The 24772-nt window shown below is 38.0% G+C and overlaps 1 protein-coding gene across 8 annotated transcripts in view; it reads left to right on the plus strand.

Moving 5' to 3' along the window:
* Positions 1-145: 145 nt before the first annotated feature.
* The window catches only part of GPSM2 (G protein signaling modulator 2), a 39769-nt gene continuing 15142 nt past the window's right edge, over positions 146-24772 (plus strand). For 2 of the 8 annotated variants that reach the window (XM_044432272.1, XM_044432281.1), the window contains exons 1-6: positions 13846-14450; positions 18678-18899; positions 19590-19725; positions 22538-22680; positions 23658-23781; positions 24284-24399. In XM_044432272.1, the coding sequence (XP_044288207.1) occupies positions 14380-14450; positions 18678-18899; positions 19590-19725; positions 22538-22680; positions 23658-23781; positions 24284-24399 (812 nt within the window). In that variant the 5' untranslated portion in view covers positions 13846-14379. Of the gene's footprint in view, positions 396-3623; positions 3698-4961; positions 5003-11468; positions 11758-13845; positions 14451-18677; positions 18900-19589; positions 19726-22537; positions 22681-23657; positions 23782-24283; positions 24400-24772 lie in introns of those variants that run through there. The other 6 variants (XM_044432274.1, XM_044432278.1, XM_044432275.1 and 3 more) reach the window with 6 other exon arrangements.

The following is a 24772-nucleotide window of genomic DNA, read 5'->3' on the forward strand; positions in this document are numbered from 1 at the left end:
CGCAGCGGCGGGAATGGCGTCGAGCGTCTGAAACGGAGGAAAGGGCAGGCCTGCGCGGCGCGTGCGCCGTGCGGTGGCGAGCTTCGGGCGGCCGTTTTTCTCCCCGTCACTCCGCAGGGAGGCGTGGGCGTGCTCGGAGGAGTCGGGCCGCGACATGCTATTGGCTGTGGCTGCGGGGGCCGAAGTGGGGCGCCCCTGCACCCCTTTCCCTCGCACTTTCCTGGGCGCTGCTTCCTCCCGTTGGCCGGGGTTGGTTGCCCGAGTGCAGCGCTGCAGACAGAAGGGGGAGGCGTGGAGCGGGAGGACGACGGCGAGCTGTCCAGGGTGGCTGGAGTGAGCCGAGGGGAGACGCGTGCCCTCTTCGCGGGCACGGCTGCGCCTGGTAGTGTAGCCCGGTCCGTAAATGGCCACTGTGAGGAGAAGCGGGGCAAGCGCGGGGCGCTTTTGTTGGGAGGCTCCGCCTGAGGGACGAGCGAGGCGCGGGGAGAAGCGGGCGCAGTGCGGTGTTGGCGGCGCGAGGAGGTCCAAGTCCAGATTTTTTTTTTCTTCTTTTTTAAGGGGAGCCATTTTGAGGAAATCCAAACCGGGCGTGGGGGAGACACTGATTCGTGTGAGGCCATTGGTTGGAAGAGGGCGACTTGTTGATGAGTCTGGCTGGCGAGCTCTCCATACTTGCATGCACAGTTGAGAGAGATGCTTCTAAGCCTGGGCTTTACCTTTACCTAGTACAGAAAAAGGAAAACCCCCATCTGCAGACAAACAGAGCATGGTGTCCCATCCTCCCGCCACTGAAAATCAATGGGAACTTTCCGCAGTCATATAACATGGCATTTTCTTTTCATCGGTAAAGCTGTTATTGCATCTCTCAAGTTCTGCCAGGGTCTTTTGGCCGTGTTTTCCACTGGCACACGACTTGGACTGCCTTCTGGGAATGGCCCTTTCCTCCTTGGCATTTCAGCTTTTAAGCTTTCTTATCTGCAAGTATTCCAGCATGGATTTCATCAGAATGGCCAACTCTTGGATATGGAGTAACCATTCCCTGCTCCGGAATATAGTTGGGTGGGGTGCTTTTTAAAAATGCAGCACCCTTCATATTGTTTAAGAATGTAGAGATAGGCATTTGTCTTTCTCCTTAAATGAAGCTTCTTCCGTGTATGTGTTTGTGAATGGGTCTTAGTGTTATAGTGCTTTGAATGTATATTTGGGTTCTTTTTAAATGCAGTTTACATTTCCAGCATAGAAAAATAATTTTAGAGGAAGGGAACGAAACTGACTTGCCATCTGTTCACTAGTTGTAGTGCTTATTGCATTTGTCAGGCAACTTGTGGACAATATCTAAGATTGTGGGTTTCAGAGAATCTTCTTGAACCCTTTAAAAAGCTGCACCTGAAGGTTGCATGGGGCAGGTGTTCCTGTATGGAAATGCTTCTGTTCATGAATAGGTAGTTTCTGGTCTTGGTCATAAATAGTGTTATTTAATCTCATTGTTATATCATCTAATTGGCTTCAAAGCTTAAGATAATACCTTATTGGGTCAGTACCCTTTGGCAGGTTATAGGCTTCTTATATGACTTCTTAAAGTGTTTACCAGGTTTAAATTATGTTCTCTAAGATGTGTCCCTTAAATCTATGTACATACTAAACAAATTTTATGAATGCAAACTACTACAGTAGGAAATAGTAAGAATACTGATAGATGGCTGTGGCAGAGATAAGACAACTCTGCCTTGCTTATCATTAAAGTTTTCTCTTTAATGTTTTTGCCATGACAAGACGGGCTAAGAATATTACGTACAGAGTTATATGTTAACTGGGTTTGCTAGTACTAGAGCTTATCTCACTATTAGTACTTACTGTTATTTGCTTATCATTATACACCATGTAATTGACTGTGTCAGACCACCGCAATCCAACACCATCAGAATTGAGGCAATGGCCTTCAGGCATACTTATCTCTGTGCTGACAAGTGGAGTTTACCTTGAGGAACAGCATTTGCCCTTGGTGCAGGAGTAGGAAAAGTGTGGACCTCCAGGTGTTGTTGGACTGCATTGTCTATGCTGGCAAGGGATGATGGGAGTTTTGGTACATCACATTTGGAGAGTCATACGTTCCCCACTATTCCAAGGTAACACAATTACATGAAAATTTGATAAAAGTCTTTGGACTTGCACAGATACCCAGGCATGAGTAGCATGTTTTATGTGCAAAAGTAACTCCTCTTTGTAGTGAGGTGAGTGAGATAATTTATGTAAGTGATGGTCACAACAATTTCTGATGTAACTTGCTGTACAAAAACCTGCCCACCCTGTCTCTACATGTTACAAGTTTACTGTAGGGAAGCAAGACTAATAACTCCTGCTGCTTTCTACAGCAGAGGAATACCAGCAAGCTATGACATGTTGCTTTGTATGAAGCCTTTTTGTATGAAGGCTTTAAGCCATAAATTTTTGGTTCAGTTGACAGTTATAATCAATCCCTCTGCGGTAATGTTACTGTATCCTTAATTCAGATAGTTTCTTGGGATGAGCCTAGGATTAACATGGAATACATTCAGTGCTAATTCAGGGCCAAACTAGACAATGCCATTAATTGTGAGATTACGTGAAGGTACATGTATTTAAAATGTAAATAGCTGTGTGGCGAGGGGTTTGCAGTATCAGGACTCGAGTGTAGGGAAGGGCAAATGTAATTATTTTCCTCCAGCCTTAATTGTGACAAAAGTGCCCCACCCCAGTCCTACTACTTGTATTGGGATGGAAGTGTCCTTTAGTGGTAACACAAATAGCATATTTGCATTTGTTATTTTTGTTGGGACCACAATCATCAGATGATGGAGAAAGTGCAGCTCTTGCTCCTCATCTTCTGTGACTCTGGTGCTCCTCCTTCCACTTCTGTAGCTCTTCTTGTCCTAAATACATGCACGTTAATGGCAATCATGAACATATGATACATATTTTAGGTACAAAAGAATCAAGCTCTGTATATTTCAGGATTATGAAACAGGTTTTGCTGGTTTTTCTCAGTTTTATTTTGCTTGTCTGACAGTTTTCCTTGTACAGACTGCTTCCCATTATAGTAGTTTATCTTAAAAACTTTAAAAATTATGAAAATAATGTGTACTGAAGATGAAGGGTTAGTTTCTTTAAATAAATAAATGAAAGGGAAGTTTTCCATTCTCTCATTTACAGCCACATATTCATTCCCAAGTATGTCTTAGGACTGTTTTGGGACCTTCTAGAACAGTGAAGGATGGGATATGGGGGAACTGCTGGAGGAGAGGGAAATCACCTAGAACTGGTATAGCTGTCCATGGTTTGAGATTATTCTTCTACCTATCATCAGCCTATCACATGTTTCAAAAGGAAGCTAAGTTGTGAAGGAACAGAGGTCTCTGTAGTACCTTTCCAGTATCTTGGATGGAACAGAATTAGGTTGCTCAACTAGGGTTGTGACCTGAGGATGTAGACAGCGAGCTGCAGGGTGATTGGCTGGCTTCCAGAGTGGATTAATTTTTGGGATATGGGGTGGCCTCTACTGCTTTGAAAGACAAAGTTGTATGGCTGCTCTTTAAGAAACCTGCTATGGATCCTGAAGTCTCTTACAAGTATCATTCCTTTTACAGCACCCCAACTTCTACATTGAGATCAATCCATCCTTCTGTCCTCAGAAGTTAATTGAGTGACAACTATAGAGAAGGTACCCTTGCCCCGTAACATTTTTTCTGGTAATGGTTACCTGGAATCTATGCCACTAACTTTTTGATGCCAGGTAGACCTTTTCATTGTCACAGGACCTCTTAACTGCTTTAGGTTTAAAATGTTTTTATTTGCTATCAGGGTTCCTTTGAGGATGGCATTATTTTTAAAAAAGAGCAAAGTTGTTTTTGTTTATTATTATTTTTATTGTAAACTGCCTGGGAGTCTTTATGATAAGAAGTAATATAAATATACTAAAATAAATAGCTGGCTTTCTGTAACAATGCAAATCATGATACATTAATTCCCACTTTTTCCTTTGGTCTCAGTGGGAGAGGAGTACATGCAATTCTAAACAAATTTACTGGGAAATAAGTTCTATTGGTACTTCTGAGGATACATCAATAGAATTATCCTGTACAGATCTTCCACAGAAATTATTTTAAAGTATTTATATTTTGCTGCTACATGTCGTATGTTTTTGAAGGAAAGTGCTATTAATATTCCTAATCCAGTGACAGAGTGGAACTGTATTGAATTCTAATATTTCATATTATGACTCAATGCCTTAATTGTATTGATTTCAAAGTAGTCTACAAACTAGCCATTTGCTCTGATGGGCTTGTAGGAAGCTATATATAAAATACACGTTAATAATAAAATTTGTAGCACTTTACAGGATAATAAACATATTATGGCATAAGCATTCATAGTCAAAGTCCATTTGATCAGTTGCACAAAAGCATATGCCATAATAAATTTGTTCATCTTTTCAACTGCCCTGTTATGATTCTTCTAAAAAGTCTCTGTACTATTTTTCTGCTCAGTCCTTTCTTTCTGCTGCCTAACATAGAAACCACTGTGGAACAAATGAATGATTTAAGACTTAGAAAGACAAAGTCAGTATGGGTTTCTTCATCTTTTTTCTGGGTGGATGGGAAGAGGAATTGGCTCTGTTTTTGCTTTCCAAATTATAGCTGTATGTCCCATTTCTGAAACCCAGGTTTTGGTTAAACTGTACATCAAAACCTGAGCTGATCATTTGCCAGAAAGAGTTTTGTGTGTGCCAAGCGCAGAGTTTTATTATAGTTAGTTGCACTTTGGAAATATTGAAACACATATGGACATGGAATGTGAATGTAATGGCTTTTCTGTTGTAACTGTTATAAAATAACAGTTTTACATTATTAATGTTATATTTTCTTTCCACAAGTGCTTAATATTAAGTTAGATTTTCCTGCTGATGCTGGATCATTTCATTTCAGGAATTTCTGAAAGATAAATTCTTGACCTGGGAATATTAGAGGTAACTGATATTTTGCATCTAATATTCTTGAAATTCTCCAAGAATTGTATTATGAAGCTTGATTTCCTAATGACTGTAGAGTGTAATATAAAGTGGGAATAAACTCCACTTAACTCAGTGGGACTCTTTTCTAAGCAAGCATGTATGACTGTGTTGTACAGTTAGCTTCCTCATATCAAGGTTCATCTGTATATTAACTAAAGTATTATTGATTAGCATTGTCAAGAGTTAGTAGTGTATTTCCTGTTTTTTCATACTGTGTTCTTCTGCAATAATGAGGAAAAGCACAAAGTTAGTGTTTCTTGGTAACTTAAATTAGGCCCTTCAGTAGGACCTAATTGTTGGTTTTGATAGTGTTTAGACTTATTTAGATTAACATGTTAAAGGAAAAGTGACAGAGTAAAAATTCTTAGATCAGTAAACTGTCTATTCATACTGTATCATAAATATAATCTGTACACAACTATTGGCATGGAAACCTAGAGGGACAGAGTAATCATGATATGAGTGCTAACACCTCCCTGGCAGTGCCTTTTCTGCTGATACGGTTCTTGCTGTTGCATCTATTTATTTATTTAGCATTTTTGTACACCATCTGATAGCCACATGGCTCTCAGGATGATTTACATGATAAAAACCAACTACATAAATAACACAGCTAAACACAGTTTATAGACACTTAAATCCAGAATATCAATAATAAATAATATCTTGACTATAGTCTTAATAAGATTCAAGTAGAAATAAATTCTACTAACTACAGTAGGACTCGCAAGTAAAAAGTACTTCCAAAACATTGGATCGGGTTACAAATGTTGTAATGCAGTGTGTGTTGTATGTTACATTCAGAGGTGCCATACAGAATGCTTTGATTTAATCAGACAAAGCTTGATTTCCTCCCTCCCCCAAAACCTAGATTTTCGTTAGCTTTTTGTTTTTAAACTATTTACAGAGTGATCATATGCCCCCCTAGACAATGTCTAGGGAACCATGTTATATGTCAGATTCCCAAATTCAAAGTCAGCAGCAGAACGCCAATCCTGAAACGGGAAACTTGCTTTCCAGTCCCTCGCTCCTACAGCGGATGCAAAAAGAACCACACTAGCAGCCTCTCTGAGGCTGTGTTCTGGGGGGTAGGGGAGGAAGAGACCACTGGGACCAGGGTACATTGTACTTTGTGTGCTCTACTGCTTCCTTCCCTTTTGCTCTTGAGTTCTACCCCACTTAGATAGCCAAAAACAGCTGTTTTTCAGAAATGCAGGGCAGTAGAAAGAAGGTGAAGACTGCTGCTGCTCTGCATAGGATGTCTGTAATTCTCCGTGTGTGTGTGTGGGCATTTTGATTGGCTCTGCTTTTGCTTGATTCCTTATTTGTTCTAGTTGTGTATATGTCAAGCTTGAAATATATGTCAAACTAGAAATTCATATTTCTCAAATATAAGGGGTTGGATCCAGCTTCCAGAATGGAATTCCCTGAACAGAATTTGGCTCATGACATTCTGACCTGTAAGAACTGTGGCAGCGGGGAGATGTAACGGCTTATTCCTTTCTGTCTGCATCCCTTAATTCTGCTGTTCCTATTCTGTCACCTGTTTGCATGGTCTTGGCAGTGCTAAATGCAGTGTTTCTTCAAAAATTCTTATACAGAAGACTCCAGGACAAGGGCAGAAAATGTCTTCCCTTGCTCTGTCATCTTCTGATTTGGAAACTCTGAGGAAAAACAATGCCCAGCAGTAACAAGGAGTGTAAGAACTTTGATTTGCAGAACTGATTGCAAAAAGTTCTGATTGCAGAACTTTTTTTTTGCAGAATGTGCTTTCATTCATCCATGTTAGCGCCGGATTTTTCTCTCTACCCACTAGACAAATGTGTAAAGAAAGCTATGATTTTCCCATTGGAATTTCTGAAATTTCTTTAAGAGCTGGAACCTGAATGGTAGAATATCAGTTAATTAGATGGAGGAACTGGTTTCTGGAATCTTAGAATAAGAAGCAAGTGCTTCCTAAGAAATTCAGAATTGCATATTACACAAACTAATTAGACACACACTCTTATTTCCCTTCAAGTAATGACTGTGTAATCTGACGTTTTGCTATGTTTTCCTTTAGAACAAATCCCACCTAGGTGGAAAGTACAGTGGTACCTTGGCTCATGAACTTAATCCGTTCCAGGACTCTGGTTATGACCCAAATTGGTCTTGAGCAAAGTCAAATTTCCCCATAAGATTCAATGTAAATAAGGTTAATCCATTCTGCAACTATTTTTTTTTTACTCACAAAAATGTGAAGCGAAGTGACAAAGAACAGCAAAGATCACGGCCATCCCCCCCCCCCCAGCAATCGTGTGGGGAGGAGGCGGGCGTGCAGGGGGGAGGTGGGTGCAGGCATGCTCGGGCAGGGAACACAGGCGCAATCGCGGCCATTCCCCCCCCCCCGCACGACCGTGGCCATCCCCCCCCGCCAGCATGAGTGCGATCACCTCCGTGCAGGGAAGGCAGGTGCATTCGCAATTGTCACCATGCAGAGTTTGCGACTTGCAGCAAAATTTTTATGAAATTTCTGTTCGCAGCCTGATTTGGTCATGAACTGAGGCATTTGTGAGCCGAGGCACCACTGTATAGAAAAATCAAAGGTATTACCAATCAAATAAGGACTGCTAATATTTGAGAAATCCAGAATAGTGGCTGAAAAAATGGTCATGGCATAGTTAGTATAATATTTATTTTTGCAGAGTTCTTCAATATTGGTTGGAGGAAAAAATATGCTTTAAAAATAGATAAAATGAAATAAGCATATTCAGGTTGCTTATTAGGGTGTCAAAATGACCAGAGGCTCTGCGTTTGATATCATGAGCTACATCAGGACATAGAAACTTGTCACAAATTCAGTAGAAGCATTAATTTAAATGAAGATTTAATTTAAAACCCAAATGCAATAGAAGCAAAAATATCTTCATATCTACATTCCTAATCTAAGTGAACTATGATAATGTGGCAGTTATACAGAGTCATGGTCTTTTCTGTATTAAAGAAAACTAATGGAGAAAAGATGACACTTTTTAGAAGTGATAGGAACCGCTTGGGTTGGGGCAGCAGAGGCTACATGGAGCTTGCAGGATGCAATTTGCTAATTGTTTAGGTTTTTTACTGTAAATTAGGTAGTGTCTCATTGCAATTAAATGTGGATTAAACATTGCATAATATAAATCAAAATTTAAATTACTTTTATTTCAATAAATACAATAAATTTATCAGGTGCCATAAGCATCTAAGATGTTGAATTAGAAATATTAATTAGTAACTGCTGAAATAAACTTCATTCTGTCTACTAAATTAATTTGCTTCCACCAGTACTGATAAATGGCATCTCCATGGTAGTGATTCTTTCTGGGGGAAAATAGTGATTTATTTATTCATTAATGAGCTGCATTTTGGCCCAGATGACATGTAAATGTGGCTATTGTGTTATTTTATGTTGTTGTAGATGGAGATCCTTCTCTAGATTGTCACATTATTTTTTATTGAGTTTATGAACATACTGGGATCAAAGCCATAAACTGACTGACTATCCAGAAACCTAGCTGCCTAGGGATATAATGAAATAGTTGCTGCCTTCATTTTCAAATCTAACTTTTACAATGGTGATTTCTGTGGGAAAGCTGAAGAAACAAATGCTTCAAATTCAAATTAATAGTCCAGTCATGACTGAATGCATGCAAGAAGAGTTGTTGGCAAGAAGTGTCTAGGCCTGACTAAGAACCGGGTATGAGTTTTGTGCTCAAAAATACTTGCTGAAGGAAGAACCTTCAGCAGTGTTTCTCTTTCACTGTTCTCCCCCACTTGAGTTCTAATTTAATTCACACTTCATTCACTGAGTGTGTTACAGGACTTTAATTCTGGAAATGTAGTAGGAAGATATATCTCTATGAACATAGTCGGATCATATTCCCATTGGGAGAGCAATAGGCAAGTGTCCTGTTTATTGAATTAGAAAGGCAGGTCGTAACTACAGTGGCAAGGCTTTTGGGGTGAAGCTATTCTGGGCAGTGAGCTTGAATGGCAAGGAGATGGCATATTAATCTTCCTGGACTGAGACTTTCCAGCTGGCTCTACAGGATCTTGTGCAGGTCCTGGAAGGACAGTATGCCCTGTGTAGCCTTCATCTCATTCTGAGGTGACTTTAATACTCCAGGAACACATTCTATGCTGTAATTTATACATGAGTAGTCCTACTAATTCATTCTTTTATTATATTATTACAAAAATCCTGGTCTGAAATGTCTGTAAATTTCCGCATCCTAACTTTTATTAGTTATTTTAATAAAAGAAAAAATTCCTGCGTTGACAAAGTAACCCCAAACAAAAGCCCTGAAAAACAGGCACAAAGCCAAATTCAGTTTAGATCATTTTGGTCTCATTGCAATTCTAAGCTAAAACCTGCAGCAAACAGAATGCAAATCCACTGAGAGAAAGTCATGCTATGTTTTGAGTTAGTAGTTCAAAGCCATTTTTTTGCAGAGACAAGTCAATGGGCCTGCTGTTTTTATGCAAATTTTCTAGTTTTATATAGCTTCAGAATTAAAAAGTAAATTACCCATGCTCCCTGGTACCTGAAACAGTTATTATACTGATTACAACCACCCCCCTCCCAAGGAAAAACTCCAGGTAGAACAATGATTAAAATGTCATCTGATGGAAAAGCATTCATAACTGCTGCTTCTTTCTCTGGTTGTCCAAACTTCAAAACAAATTTAAGTTCTTACTAAGAGCCTCAGAGTATCATCTCAACTGGTAGGGCATTCTTTGGGTCAACTTGCCCTTTTTGAGGAGAATCTACGAGGGTTCTTCAAAAAGTTTCTGCACTTTTAAAAACTCTATTTATTAAGAATTTCAAAAACAAATTACATCACTTTTCTGCATAGTCACCTTCCTTTCGAGGCATTTTTTCCAGTGTCGTACCAACTTTGTAATCCCATCAGCAAAAAACGTATAAAATATATTTATAAAAGTGCAGAAACTTTTTGAAGACTCCTCGTATATAATGTATCTGGAAACTGCTCAAAAATGCCCAAAGTCCTTAATTTCCTACACTGACTTTGCTACTGTCATGGACACTTTTCAAGTCCCATGACTGTAGGCTAATATCATCCTAATCTTATCTGATTGTAGAGCCCTTTCTCTGGAAATGAAATTGTTATCTAGAATACAGCAGAAAAATTGGTTATTTTAGCTATATTATTATTGTAAAACATTTTATGGCTAGTGCCTTGCACTCTAAATGCTTTTGAGTCAGTTGTAAATTTAGTTATAGGTTATTATTCATGAAAACATTCCAGATTGAAATCTAAACAGGACAATACTGTAGATGTCATTGGAATTGGTGCCTTTTACTATAATTGTGTTTTAGAGTTAGTGTTGAAATATTGTTGCAAACAAGCAAATGTTAAAGAGTTGTCAATCTTTTGGCTAGAACTGTGGGCCAAGTAAAACATAGAAACAGCGCGAGTCAGAAGGGGTCTCGCGGGCCATCTAGTCTGACCCCTGGCTCCAGCTGGCTCCGCTCACGACATGCCCTCCATGTGCATGTCCAGCCTATCTTTGAACACCTCACTGATGGGGCCTCAATGACCTCTCGTGGAAGCCCATTCCACACCCTCGGGGTCCTGACTGTCAGGAAGTGCTTCCTGGCATCCAAATGGAACCTTGGCTCCTTGAGCTTTGCTCCGTTGGAGCGTGTCCTGCCTTCCTCTGCAGGGGAGAGCAAGTCTACCCACCTCCATGTGACATCCCCTCACATACCTGTATGTCACCAACATATCCCCTCGGAGTCTCCTCTTCTCCAGGTTGAAGAGACCCAGTTCCCTCAGTCTCGCTTCATACGGCATCCCCTGCAAACCGGCCACCAACTTTGTGGCTCTGCAGTGCCCTGACTCTAACCTGGCTATATCCTTTCTGTAATGAGGGGCCCAAAACTGAGCACAATACTCCAGTTGCAGGTGCACCAGAGTCATATAGAGTGGTAGTAATACTTCTCTCGATCTAGAAGCCACACTTCTGGCTATGCAACCAAGGGTGGCATTCGCCCCCAATGAAATAATTCATCGTTGTGTTAAATGATAATTTATAACAGGCCCTGGAGAGAAATACTCCTCATTTCTGAGTTTCTTGAAGGGACATGTGATGAATGGTGTTTGTGTGTGCATGTGTACTGTTTGTTGTTTAGAGGTTTGCATATTTGTGTACTGAAGTATTCAATTCTAATGGAAAATGAAAAGTGGAAATTGGCTTATAGATACCCTTTCCCACTGCATCAATCATTTGATTGTTTTCTGGATTTCTTCATTGCATTTCTTTGTGTATCTGCTTGCTTAGCAGGGCTAGCTTTGCTGTTTATGCTAGTTTTGGTATCATTATTGCCATAACGATAAAGAGGCAGCTTGAAAGAGAGTATCTTGTGTTCCATTTGCAGAAACACGGCTGAATGAAACCACAGATACAGACCTTCATCTAACTTCTGAACATTTAAGTGGCCTTTGACAAGTATCACCTTTACTTGCTATTAGAGAAGAGTACTACAGTTTAACTCCAAGTTGTTAATACATTAACAGACATTCTTGTGAAAGCACGTCTTCATATTCTACTGGTTTTCCTGCATGCAATATTCTTGCTAATTTCTTTTTCGACTTGCAATGTAACTTGATGGAAGAAAATGTTTTGTTAAACATGTGTGAAGATCATTCATTTCATGTTCGTTACAGGTAAGCACCTATAATCATTTTCAGTACAAGTTTGTTTGTTTGTTTTTTAAATTGGCAAGAGTCAACTTGTATGTGAATACTAGGGATGGATGAATGTTCTATTTCAGTTTAATTTGTTTCTCATTTTTCATTCTCCTGACAATTCATACTTACTTTTGTTACTTTCCTTCTGCATATAAAAATGCAAAAATGCTTGATATATTCAATTTTGCATACAATTCGTTCTGACAAAATTTGGTTTCATACATTATTTTTACTGATACACACACTTTTTGGATTGAAGAACATATCGTTTTGGGAAGTGTGTATTGGATTTGTTCAGGTTAACATGTGAATTGTACAAACTATACCCATCAGGACTGAATATTAACCTCTTCAGAACATAGATATATTTAATGTATTTGTGTTACTAACTCTAAAACAGTAGTTCCCTTTGACGTGGCTTGTTTTTCTGGAATGTGCAGTTAAAACATACTACTTTCACTGTTAGAGTTAAGTCTCAAGTTAATTTCTCACCCAGGTTCTTCTAGGTTCCAGACACACAGGAAGGAAGTTCATATCCATTGACACCCTAGTGCAGTTAGAATGTATTGTTCAACTTTTAAAAAGGGAGACATGATAGAAGCATTTAAAATTATTAATGGTGTAGAAAAAGTGGAAAGGGAGACATTTGTGGGAGATTCAGGGCAGAAGAAAAGACTTACTTCAGGCAGTGGATAGTTAAACTGTGGAATTCACTGCCAGAGTTAGTAGTGATGGCCACCAATTCGGATGGCTTTAAAAGGGGATTGTACAAATTCATGGAGAAGAAGGCTATCGAAGACTGCTTGTTGGGTATGTGCTTTTCCAGAGGAGATATGTCTGTGTACACTGGTTGCTGAGGAGTTTGGACAGGTAGAACTCTTGTACTCACCTCCTTGGGGGATTTTGTGGACAACTGGTTGACAGCATGTAAATACTAGACTGGATGGACCATTGGTCTGATCCAGAATGGCTTTTGTTATGTCCTTATGTTTAACTACATGGATTACCCCATACTGATCTTCATGGATATCAATTTAACAACCAGGCAGTCTTTGCAACACAACAGCATGCATACCTCCATTTTCCATGTCTCTACCTTTCTGAACTGAAGAGAATATCAGAAGGATTTCAGTGTTTGATTTCAGTATGACTGCATGACCCTGACCTCTTATTCATATATGACCTCTGTTCCATATGCATACCTTTTTATTATCCAGAGAAAAAAAGAAGACAGTTTTCTAACCAGTTATCAGTAAAAACATAGATACTAAAGTCTGAGTGAAAGCTTTTAAAATGTTTGTACTATAATAGTATAATCACTAAATATTAAAAATAGTTGAAAATATATTTTCAAATATACTACTACTACTACTGCTACTACTACTCCTCTCTCTCACTCACGCACAATATTTAACATTTGTAATAGAGACAACATATTATACTGAAAAGTCTTAAATAAATGTTACTTGACTTTATATAATTTGGCTACATAGTCTCTTTGCAGGAACCTAAAATTGGTGAATAATCAGTCTTTCTGAAGTGGTTGCACAAGGCTTTTTCTGTAATGCTTTCCCTCATTGAATTTGTTCCAGTCCGAGAAACACAGCGTAGCATCTGAGGCAGCAAATATTCTATTAGTTGGAGTTTTTGTATTCTGAGTAAATTTATAATAAAAAATATAAATTACAAATGTTTACTAAATTCAATAGAAACAGGATACACACACAGAGGGAGCCAGGACCATACCCCTAAATTTAGCTTTAAGTACGTACATATAAAGTGAACAAGAAGGGAAATTCTGTAAATGGGATTATTTTTTAAAATGCTTGGAGAATTTTAAAGGCTTAATCTTTTAAAAGAACAAATATGGGATAACTTAGAAGTTTAGAGATTTCTGAGTTTCAGAAAGAAATGTGACAACTAGCAGGTACCAGGTGCTTGTACTTTGTAACTTTATTCATCATCATCATGCATGAAATGGAGCGCTTGTGGAGCCTTGTATCACGCTATGAGGGAACGTATGCTTGACTTACGGTATCTGACTCTGCACTTTTCCATTGTGCCCTAAGAATTCATGGAGCTGCTCACTGCAGCTAAGGACAAGTTACTTGGTGTGATACGTGAGCAGGGGGAAGCAGGTATTTGCTTACATTCGCATCTTTTTTCCTCTCCGGAGTTTGGAGTGAAATTATCAGGAGCCAGAGCATCTAGCTTTTTGTACTGGAACAGCCAATACCCAACAGTCTGAAATCAGACTAAATTCCTTCTTCCATAAGAGCCTGCCTGAGTCTTAAGGTCTTCAGGAAAGGCTTTTTTTTTCAAGATAACTGCCTTCAGTGGTGCATATGGTAGCAATACAAAAGAAGACATTCTTGATGGTTGCTTTCAGGCTCTGGAGGTCCCTGCCAAAAGAAGCTGAATTCCCTCATTCTCTGATGTCCTTCTGCCAGACCTTTGTCTCATTGAGTTTGATGCTGTTTTTATTCTGTGCTTTTAAGTGTGTTTGTTGTTCAGGTTTTATTTAATAATTAAATAAATACATGCATTCTACAACACTGGATAAGTTTTAAAAGAAAAGATGGCAACAAATTAGACAAGATGAGCTGTGAAATGACATATGAGCATGAAAATTGGAGACAGTGTTCAAGAAGCACCTCATTCAGAGAAGGGTTTGTTATTTTATTTGGTTCTGTGTTCTGTTAAAAATTAATCTCTAGTGTTATGAAAGTATGTATCCAAAATGTAGAAAGCTGTAGTATGGTAAACTGGGACAGTGTTTGTTGTTTGAATATGCAAACAAATGGACTGCTTCCCAAAAATAGATTTTTGTTCTCTATTGTTTGATCTTCCTAACATACTGAACTAGCATTTTATAAGTGATTGAGATGAGTATAGTTCTGTTGCAAAGCTCTTGGCTCAGCTGCTAATGCTGTTTTTCTAATTAACTGACATTATACACAACTTGCTTTTAAGGCATAGCCTTAAGATGCAGTAGGATGTCGCTAAACAGCTTTTCTGCCCAAAGCTGCTTTGAATATGCTCTCCAATAGAGAGCTTCTTCTATTGGGTGGTATAGAAGTGAAATTAAATTCTGAAAAATTGCCTCTTGAGATAATTGTGTTCCTTTACAAAAACTATATGCTCTGTATCTGTATCCCTGTATACCTGCCAATCATAAAAGTACTTCCAGTTTTGTGTCCTTGTATTTCTAAGCCACTGTTCTGGTAAATTCATCTTTATATAACTGTTTCCATTGGTTCTTTGTTTTAAAGTGTCCCTTAAAAATCCATTCCAAATCCATTTACCTATTTTTTAACATGAAACTTCAGAAAAGGATCCACATGTAAATTTTATAAGCTGAGTTATAGGCAAACCCCTTAAATGTTGATTGAGCACCATAATTTCTAAATGTGAGGTTAATTGACTGTGACAACTAACATGAGGTGCCCGGAGAGAACCTCTTTGGAGGGGATAGGATTAGTTAAGATTACCCAATAGAGTGTGTTAAATCTTTTGTTGTTGTGACTTAGCACACTATTGCAGTTAATTTTGGTTTTGTCCAAGTCATGCTGGACACTTTTTATGATAAAATGAAAGAAGATAGCTGTTATGTCTTCTTAAAATATTTTGGATAACTTTCCAAACTTAATATTCTGCATGTGGTATGGCTAGCCAATTGGAAACCCTGGATTTGTGGAGAATTCCATGCTTGAAATACAAATGCTATTCTGTACATTTCCCTGCTACTAGGCATCCACAATTTTGTATTACGAAAGCTAAGAATGTCTGTCATATCATTGTGTTTAGGCTGTGGGATGTCAAAGGCTAAGAGGTAAAGTATTCTTGCACTAGTGTTTTTGTTTTATTTTGTTTTATATAGTTTATGGAGGCTAGATTTGTTACTGGTCTCTGACTGGAAATTTTAAAATATTCTAATACAGAACATTGAAGAAGCAGATGTTATGTAGTTATGAAATAGCAATAGATACTTTTGTTAGTACTAATTAGAAAAAGTATGTTGCATTTGAGTGTTATTTTTCATGATTGCACAGTTGCTTATCCATTAACTGTTGTTGTCATGTTCCAGTCTCTCTAATATAGGTAAAATATTTTGTAGTGATTTTAAAAATGCTTATGGTTTTGTGTATTTCTGTAGACCTAGGTTTAACTGTTGGGTCATGTCTAATTATACCTTAGAAGTAATAGAAGCTTCATAATACTAATAGATTTTATTATATATAATGGTATTGAAGAATAATTGCTAGCCTGTTACTCAGGAAAGAAGAGGCTAGCATGACACAGAGACATAATCATTAAAACTACTCTTATCCTCAGAATATAGAACTGTTCGATCCTTTTTTTGTAGACAGAAGTTTTTAATATGCATAATTACCAGGGAACAGTATTAAGCTGTCTTTCATTCAAAATATATTTCAAGGTATTTACAGAATCTGTTGTGCACTGTTTTACTTGCTTAGTTTGTATGTGTGTTGAGTGTTTTCTATTTAAAGAACATGCTTTTATCTTTAGGCTCTGTTTATGTATTATTAAAATACCTATTTTTTAAAATGGCTAATATGTTTTGCCTCTTAGAAGTGTTTTAGCTCAATATCACATTTAGTGTGATTTTAGGTGTAATTTTTCTTGCTTTCCGTAAAACATTTAAGAAAGTTTTGTATAGCAAACTAGTTGGATTCAGGCTAGATTTACTGCTTGCTTGTGGGTTTTTGCTGGTTTTTACACAAACAGGCATTTATCAAGAGTTTTTTTCAATATATTGAAGGAAGGTTTATAGTGTATTGCAGGATGGTATTCTGGGCCCAACATTCTAAAATATTATAAAAAAGACTTTATTTGAAGAGGTGGAGGGAACAAATTTGCAGATAACAAAAACCACATACTCAGAGGGTGGGAATAACATTCAAAAGGCCTTAATATAATGAAAAACTGAGTCAAAATTAACAGTATAAAATTCAATGGAAGAAAAAAATTAACATACATGTTTAGGATGCAGTAATACCTGGATAAACACTGATACATTGAAAATGATCTAAAATTTAAATCTGAAAAGAATCCTAGGAGTGTCATATACAAGCTGAACTTCAACTATTAGTATGATGCAGCTGCAAATAAGGCTAATACAGTGCCAGTGTACTGTGGTGGTTCAAGTGTCAGAGTGGGGACCTAGGAGAACCGGTTTCTAGTCCCCATTGACCGTGTAAGTCAGTGGGTGACTTTGGGTGATTCATCTCAGCATAACTCTCCTCACAGGATTGTTGTGAAGATAGAGTAGCATTATCCAAGCTGCCTTGGGTTACTCACAAGAGGAAAAAGGCAGGAAATAGATGCAATGTAACAACAACAACAACATTTTAGGTTGCATTAATAGAATCTTAGTTTATAAAAGATCTCATATGCAGTACCATGTCCAGTTCTGGGCACCAGGTTTTCAGAAGGATATAGAAAAAATAGAACAGGTTCAGTGGAAGAGATTGAAGACAGTATGGAAAACAAGTCCTGTGAGGGTTGGTTGAAGTTATGAATTGTGAACTGTCATTTAGCGCCCTCTAAATTTCCCATCCACTTTGAGTTTCCCTTGCTAATATATTTACTGGAAGTGGTACAACCAGCCAGTGGCCCGGAGTCTGGGTAGTCGTAGGAGCCTGTGGGTCTTCTAGGTTCTTCTAGATTGGAGAAGAGAAACTAAGGGGGACATTGTAACGCTTTTCAAATACCTGAAGGACTGACCCATAGAAGAGAAGAAAAAACTTTCTGTGTGGCAGAACTCAGTATAGTAAGATTTAGTTATAAGAAGGTAATTTAGTTTGAACATTAGGAGAAATGCTTTGATGGTAAATGCATTTTGACAATGGAATTAATTTCTTGGAGGGTTGGATGGGCTGTTCTTTACAGGAACACTTGAAGCAAAGGCCTGGCAGCTATCGTCTATTCACTGGTTTGAAGTACGTATTAAGTGTTGGCTTTAACCCACTTACAGGCTGAACACTTTCGGAAGGCAGAGAAAAAGAGACAAAAGGTTTCCATGGTTCATTTTTCCAGAGGACTTACTCTTGTATTTATTTGGGGGTTTTAGCATGTGTTTGTCATCCTATAGTTAAAAGTCATACACTAAACACATAAAATCCACATTAGAACAAGTAATGGAGTGAAACAATCAAGTAATAGCAAGAATTGATGGGAAACAACAGAGGACCAAAAGTTGTATCAGGACCAAAAAAAGGGTTAAATATAAGGGAAGAAAAACCAAAACAGGGTTAAAACCCTTTGCTTGGCACTGAAATGATATAGTATGATCCAGACTCTGGGGAAAGGTCATTCCATAACTGGAGACTACTGGTGCGAATACCCACCAGTATTTGCAAAGCTTAGCAAATCCCACCAATATGCTAAGGCATTTGATGAAGCAGGGACTCTTATGTTGGCAGAAACTATTCCAGGTGGTTGGGTAGGGATCATTTATAGTGGAAGAGAAATCCTTTCTTGCTATTGGTGTGCCACAAAATGACTAACATGGGACAGCAGACTGCAAAACAAGTTTATTCCTATTAAGTGTTTAGGTCTGCCACTGCAACCACACCTTTCTGTTTTGTACAATAATGTATTTACTATATTGGTGGAATGATGTAATCTAAATAATTAGAACTTTCTTCTAGGGTTGTATGAGAAAAACAAATGAGTGCATCTGTGTATACTTGAAAATAACGTGATTTTTTATCAGAAGCTTTTATATACTATTCATTAAGCATAAAGTTCTCTGAACTTATATATAAGTTTAGCAAAAGGTGCTTCAGGAATATGAGTGTATGGTCTTCGGGACTGCTGTGGAGAAGGCAGTATTTTGAAACTCTCAACTTTCTTGTATTCCATGTCTTCAGAATGGAAGCTTCTTGCCTGGAGCTTGCCTTGGAAGGGGAGCGGTTGTGTAAAGCAGGAGACTGCCGAGCTGGTGTATCTTTCTTTGAAGCTGCAGTTCAGGTTGGAACAGAAGACTTAAAAACCCTCAGTGCAATTTACAGCCAGTTGGGCAATGCCTATTTCTACTTGCATGAATATACAAAAGCTTTGGAATATCACCACCATGATTTAACTCTTGCAAGGTAACAAGATAAAATATTAATTTGCCTTAGATGTTAATTTGCCTTAGTTCTCTGTAATAAGCCCCTCCTATATACTGGCAAGATAAACTTAGAAGGCATTACATAAGAGATCTACTGGAAGTAACTTATTACAAAAAGTATATCCTTAATGCTAATCTTGCAATGTTACCTTTATATATCAGCAAATATAATTATCACACCAATCGGTATCTAAAAACATGCTACATTTACATGGCAGTTCTGTGCATATTTACTTGGAAATAAGTCCCAACTATGTAAATAGTGCTTACATTCTAATAATTCTGTATAAGATTGTAGCCAAAGAAATGTAGTTCAAGAAGTATATTTAATGTCTCCATGCAGCCTTCGCTAATCCATGTGTGAACATGGATTGCTAAGAAAGCCTTTCCAACATTAGGTCGCCAGCTGTTAGGGTATAACTCCTGTGATCTCCACCCATTAGCCATGCCAGTTATAATCTGCTGACCCACTTTTGGAAAATGCTAGTCCAGAATACTGAAGTTAGGCTTATCATTCTGTTTGTTTCCGGAAAAAAAGGCTTTGGTTTGGGACTCAAGTATGATTGAACTATGATACATGTCCTGTTGTTAATGTAGATTATATTAAATGGAAAAAAGTTTCTGATGTTTAAGTTAGGAGGAATCAATGGCTGTTACCTTGAATTTTCAGGACTATAGGTGACCAACTAGGAGAAGCTAAAGCAAGTGGCAATTTGGGAAATACCTTAAAAATCCTTGGAAATTATGAAGAAGCCATTGTCTGCTGTCAGAGGCACCTTGACATTTCCAGAGATTTAAGTGACAAGGTACGACCCATTACTACAGTCATCATTGTGTAAGAAAAACATGGGATGAAGTGTGTGTGCCTTTAAGCAGTGCTACAATTTAAGATGCATCCAGTGCAATTTTGGTTAGTGCCCTAGGGAGGTTTACCCTAAACCTGGGGTGAAGAATTTGTGACCCCCCAGATGTTTGGACCTAAACCTACCAACTGCCCTAGCTTGCATGGCCAGTTGTGAGGGATGTTGAGGGTTGAAAGCCAGAACATTTGGAGGACCACAGATCGGTTGTTTCCGCCCTCCATAGTTTGCCTAAGAGGTTGCCTAAGCATCTTCTCACCACCATTCATAAATGTTCTTGCCCTCCACCCTACCCTCTTGGTAAAGAAAACTGCGTTTTTGTCTTTGTCACCTTTCAGATAAGATAAATGTTTAATTCCCATGAGACAAAGGGAATCTAAGACTTAGGAAAAACTATACCGTGATACATACTTCAGAAAGCAACTTTCTTTTTGTTTAAAAAAAACCCCTAGTAACTCATGCTGGACAGCTGACAAACTCTTTACAGTAGCTAGTATGTGGTAGCTCTGTATCCCACAGTAGAGAGAATGGAGTTTATTTTACTTGCTGAGAACTGAACCAGCCAATTTGGCATGGAAAACTGCATAGAGAAGTGAGTTATTGGGCCAACGTCAAGGCCTTAATAATAGTGTACAAATTCCTAAATGGTTCAGGACCAAAATGGCCACCTTTCAACCAGTCCAGGTTTTAACATCAGCTGGCAGGCTTTGCTTGTGATGCTGTGGAGAAATTTGGCCCATGGGGATACCACATGCAGGAGAACCTTCTTGGTAGTGGCTATGGAATTCCTTGGCTGTGGAACTCTCTTCTGATAGAAATTTAGCTTTCCCCCAAACTATTGTTAGATCTAGTTCAAAACATATTCATGCAAGGATTGCTGTATCCTTTACTTGTTTATTTGATCATTAATGGGTGTTTTATTCATTTTTTTCTGACTATTAATAGGTTTCCAGAATTTTAATATATCTGAGATTTTAGCGTTCTGGTGTTAAGTTTCTCTGTTACATATATTTTCTATATGCAGTAAGCTGCCTTGGACTCTGTAGGAGGAAAGGCGAGAGAGAATACATATTCGTGTGTGTGTGTATGTATATATGTGTGTGTGTGTGTGTGTGTGTGTGTGTGTGTGTACACAACATTATGTAATTCTCTTACACATGTGGATTATATTCTTTAGCAAAGATAATGTGTGAAGAATAAATTGAGTTTGAAGCACAGAGTTGGGAAACGGTGAGAGTAACAGTGAGGCATTAGGACAGAGAACTGACCAGGTTCTGGACTCCTGAATTAAGTGCAGTGCTTCTTTGGGATTACTGAGCCATAAGCATTTTCTACAAACATCCATCGTATGTAATACTTCCAAGAGGATGTTAGGTTTATAATATCCGTAAGTTGAAAAATAGATTATACTTTTTGATATAGAAATTTCTGTATCAAGAAAATGATAAATTTGTTCCAGACTATCTTTGCTATTCTAGTAATGAAAGTGCAGGATGAATAGTTGAGTGCACTGATGCTCAAAGGACCTGATTGAACTTGCTATTGTATTTGGAAATAAAACATTGGGAAAAGCCATCTCTGGACCTGTACAGTTATTTGCATTTGCATTTTGCTTTTCCTCTAAGATGCTCAGGGCAGCACATACAGTTCTTCTTCTGTTTCATGGTAGCAGCAACTCCATAAGGTATTTTAGACTGAATTATCCAGTAAGCTTCATGGTTAAGTATATATTTGAACCTGGGTCTCCCTGATCAAATTCTCAGATCATAGCCACTGCATCACATTAGCTTTGTTATCTGCCGGCTGGTAAGTTGATATACACTGCCAAAGAAGTTAAAAAAAAAAACAAACTATTTCATGGAACTTCCAGGGTAAAATTCAGGGTAAAATTGTGCCAACCTCTATCTAGTGCGCAACCAAATTCCTGCTTTTTAGCCAGCAAGTATAATTAAATACATGGAAGAATGACACTTAAGCAGAATAAGTAACTGAAGTCATATATCTTGGGTTGTCCTGTCTTGAAATTTATGATCCATAGTTGGTCTAATGAAGGCTTCCCAAATCTTAATCACTTTACACATTTTGGACTTCAGCTCTCATCAGCCACAAACATTGTAGACAATGGTCATGAATGCTGGGAGTTCTAGTCTAAACTAAATGGAAGAAACCAGGTTGGAGAAGGCTGAACGAATGCATTTGCTATGCAGAAAAAGAAGTTGTATCTCACTCTAGCCTTTGTGGAAACCTGGGCTCATCTAGGTTTCTATTAACTTTCATAAACTTGTCTTGGATGACTGGGCAGTCTTGCATCCTGATTTTCTCTTCACCTCACTTTGTGCTATTTGGCTATATTTAAAACAAATAAGCATGTTGCATAGGCTACAGCATATGGTTTATAACGCAGTATTACAGTGGCTGCAAGTTTCTGAGAGCATTTTATATTTTAAAAAGTAGGGTTTCTGTTGATGTGGATAGCTTTCTAAATCGAGGTGGCATGTATCTGTGCTACATTAAAGGACACTTATGTGGGATTTTACTGGTATTTGACAGACGTGGCACCTTATACATAAATTTGCAAATTGAGTGAGGGCCATACTATGGTTTATCAGAATTGCAAGAATAGATGGATTTATATTAGATGGTGTCTTGGCACCTTTCATTATATATCTGAGAAACTGCTTTTTTTCTTTCTGACTGAAAGTGTTCTTAAGATAGTAGTTTTTAATTAATTTCCAGCTCACACTTATTTGTGCTATAGGTTGGAGAAGCAAGAGCACTCTATAACCTGGGAAATGTATATCACTCCAAGGGTAAAAGTGTAGCCTGTGCAGGTACCCATGATCCAGGGGAATTTCCAGAAGATGTTAAAGCTGCCCTGCGGAAAGCTGCAGATTATTACGAGTATGTAAGAATAATAAAATAGAATCCTTTCATCCGGAATTTAATATTTCTGTCCTTTTAAAATGCATGTGTTAGAAAGTTTGAAATTTATTTCCTCTTTGTAAAAAAATCTGTTGGATTAAAAGTTGGTCAAAGGCAGAACAATTTTTTGAGAAATATAAAATTAAAAAATATAGATAAAAGCCAACGGAATCTAAAATTCTTCCTCATGGCCAGAGTTTTATGGATTTTGAACTTAATTTCACCTTACACCTCAGATGATACCTGGAACAGGAAGTTAATGAAAACATGTCAAACACACTGTCATAGTATAGGTGTTATGTATGGAGTTTTGTTAGGAAGCATTCTTCAGGCAATGAATGCATTTCAGAACCTTGCTTTGAGGTTTGAAAACCATAACACTGAATGCTTTGCCTACTTAGAAGACATTATGCAGCCTTCTCTTTAGATGGGAACGTGTTCCCGATCACTATAGCACAAACACCATTGATTATGTGAATCCTTTTCTATGTAGAGGGATGAGTTCTACTGACTGTTAAGTTTTGTCTAGATTGTGCTTTTATCTAGTCAGCCGCATCTCATTATGCATGCTGTAAACTAAACTTTTACAGAGGACAACAGTTTTCCCAGTTCATCTATTGGGAAGAAAAATGTCTAAACTCAGTGACTTTTAAAGTTCTGAGTTACAAAGCAAGTCTTCTGTAGCTATTTCAGTCAAATTTTGAATTTCTTCCATACTTTCAGAGCTCCCTATGCATGGTTGTTTGATTGGTATGTGAACGTGAAAATACAAATTACATAATGTCTGCAGCTTCTGGATAAGATAATAAGCATTTCCTGGCCATGAAATAAGCCCAATAAAATATAGAATCTAAACATTTTATCTGTAATAACAGAGGTAGAAAATTTTCATGACTGTTAGATCTTCTTCCCAACATGCACCTTTGTAATTGTTTTTTTCTCTGTGTGTTACATAGGGAAAATTTGACAATTGTTACAGAGCTGGGGGATAGAGCTGCTCAAGGACGTGCCTATGGAAACCTGGGGAATACTCACTATCTTCTGGGTAACTTCAGGAGTGCTGTTATTGCCCATGAACAGGTAAAAGAATGTATATACTTGTGTTTTCAAGCATGCTATATTTTACTTTTTTACTATATTAAAAAGTAAATTATTGTCTGCTGCTAAATCCTAGTGATGCAAATACCTTTGGTTCTTTAAGATTCCTTTTTACAAAGGACTACAAAAGCATCTGAATCCTTTGCAAAAAGTTATGTTGTATTCTAAACAACAAGAGCAGAACACAGGATTCTCAGAGCTGGTGCCACAAACTGATTCATATTTTTACAGTTCACTACCTACCCAAAGAGCAAGAAGATTGATGTGCACTAATTTTGACAGGAAACTTTAGAATTCTCGGTATCAAAAACCTGAAGAAAATAAATGCTACATGTTCCTTTAGAACCTAGATACAGCTTTTTTGGATTTGAGCAGGGAAGATCTATGCCTGCGTTTTGGACCCAATAGTGGGCATACAGACTCTTGTAAAAAATAAAAAGCCCTCACATGTTACAACATTTGACAAGAAAAAATTATTTTTCAGCGCCTTTTAATTGCAAAAGAATTTGGTGATAGAGCTGCAGAAAGAAGAGCCTACAGCAATCTTGGGAATGCTTATATTTTCCTGGGAGAATTTGAAACTGCTGCTGAATACTACAAGTTCGTATATCATGTAGTACTATTTTTATAGCTTACCCCACTACTAATCTAGTTTGGTTTAAGCTTTAATTATTTCCCAAGAATGTTGATTTGTTGTTTCTTTGTCTTTGTTTACCATTTTTGCTCTCATATTCGCCCACCTCCTGCCAAGAATATTATGGCCCTCAAATATAGTAAGAAAATCAGCAGGACTTCTGCCAGTCATAATTCTGAGAAACCTAGATAAAACATAAAATCCTGCAGCACGCTATCAGCCTTTCCAAATACAAAAATATTTCTTATATATGATGTTCAAAAGTATGCTTAACCACATCATTTGAAATCTCGAACTGACATAGAATTTGCCACAACTACAGTTCCTTGCAGAAGTATT

The sequence above is a fragment of the Varanus komodoensis genome, unplaced genomic scaffold (genome assembly GCF_004798865.1).
Source record: "Varanus komodoensis strain SLA01 unplaced genomic scaffold, ASM479886v1 scaffold24, whole genome shotgun sequence".
NCBI classification, from domain to species: Eukaryota; Metazoa; Chordata; class Lepidosauria; order Squamata; family Varanidae; genus Varanus; species Varanus komodoensis.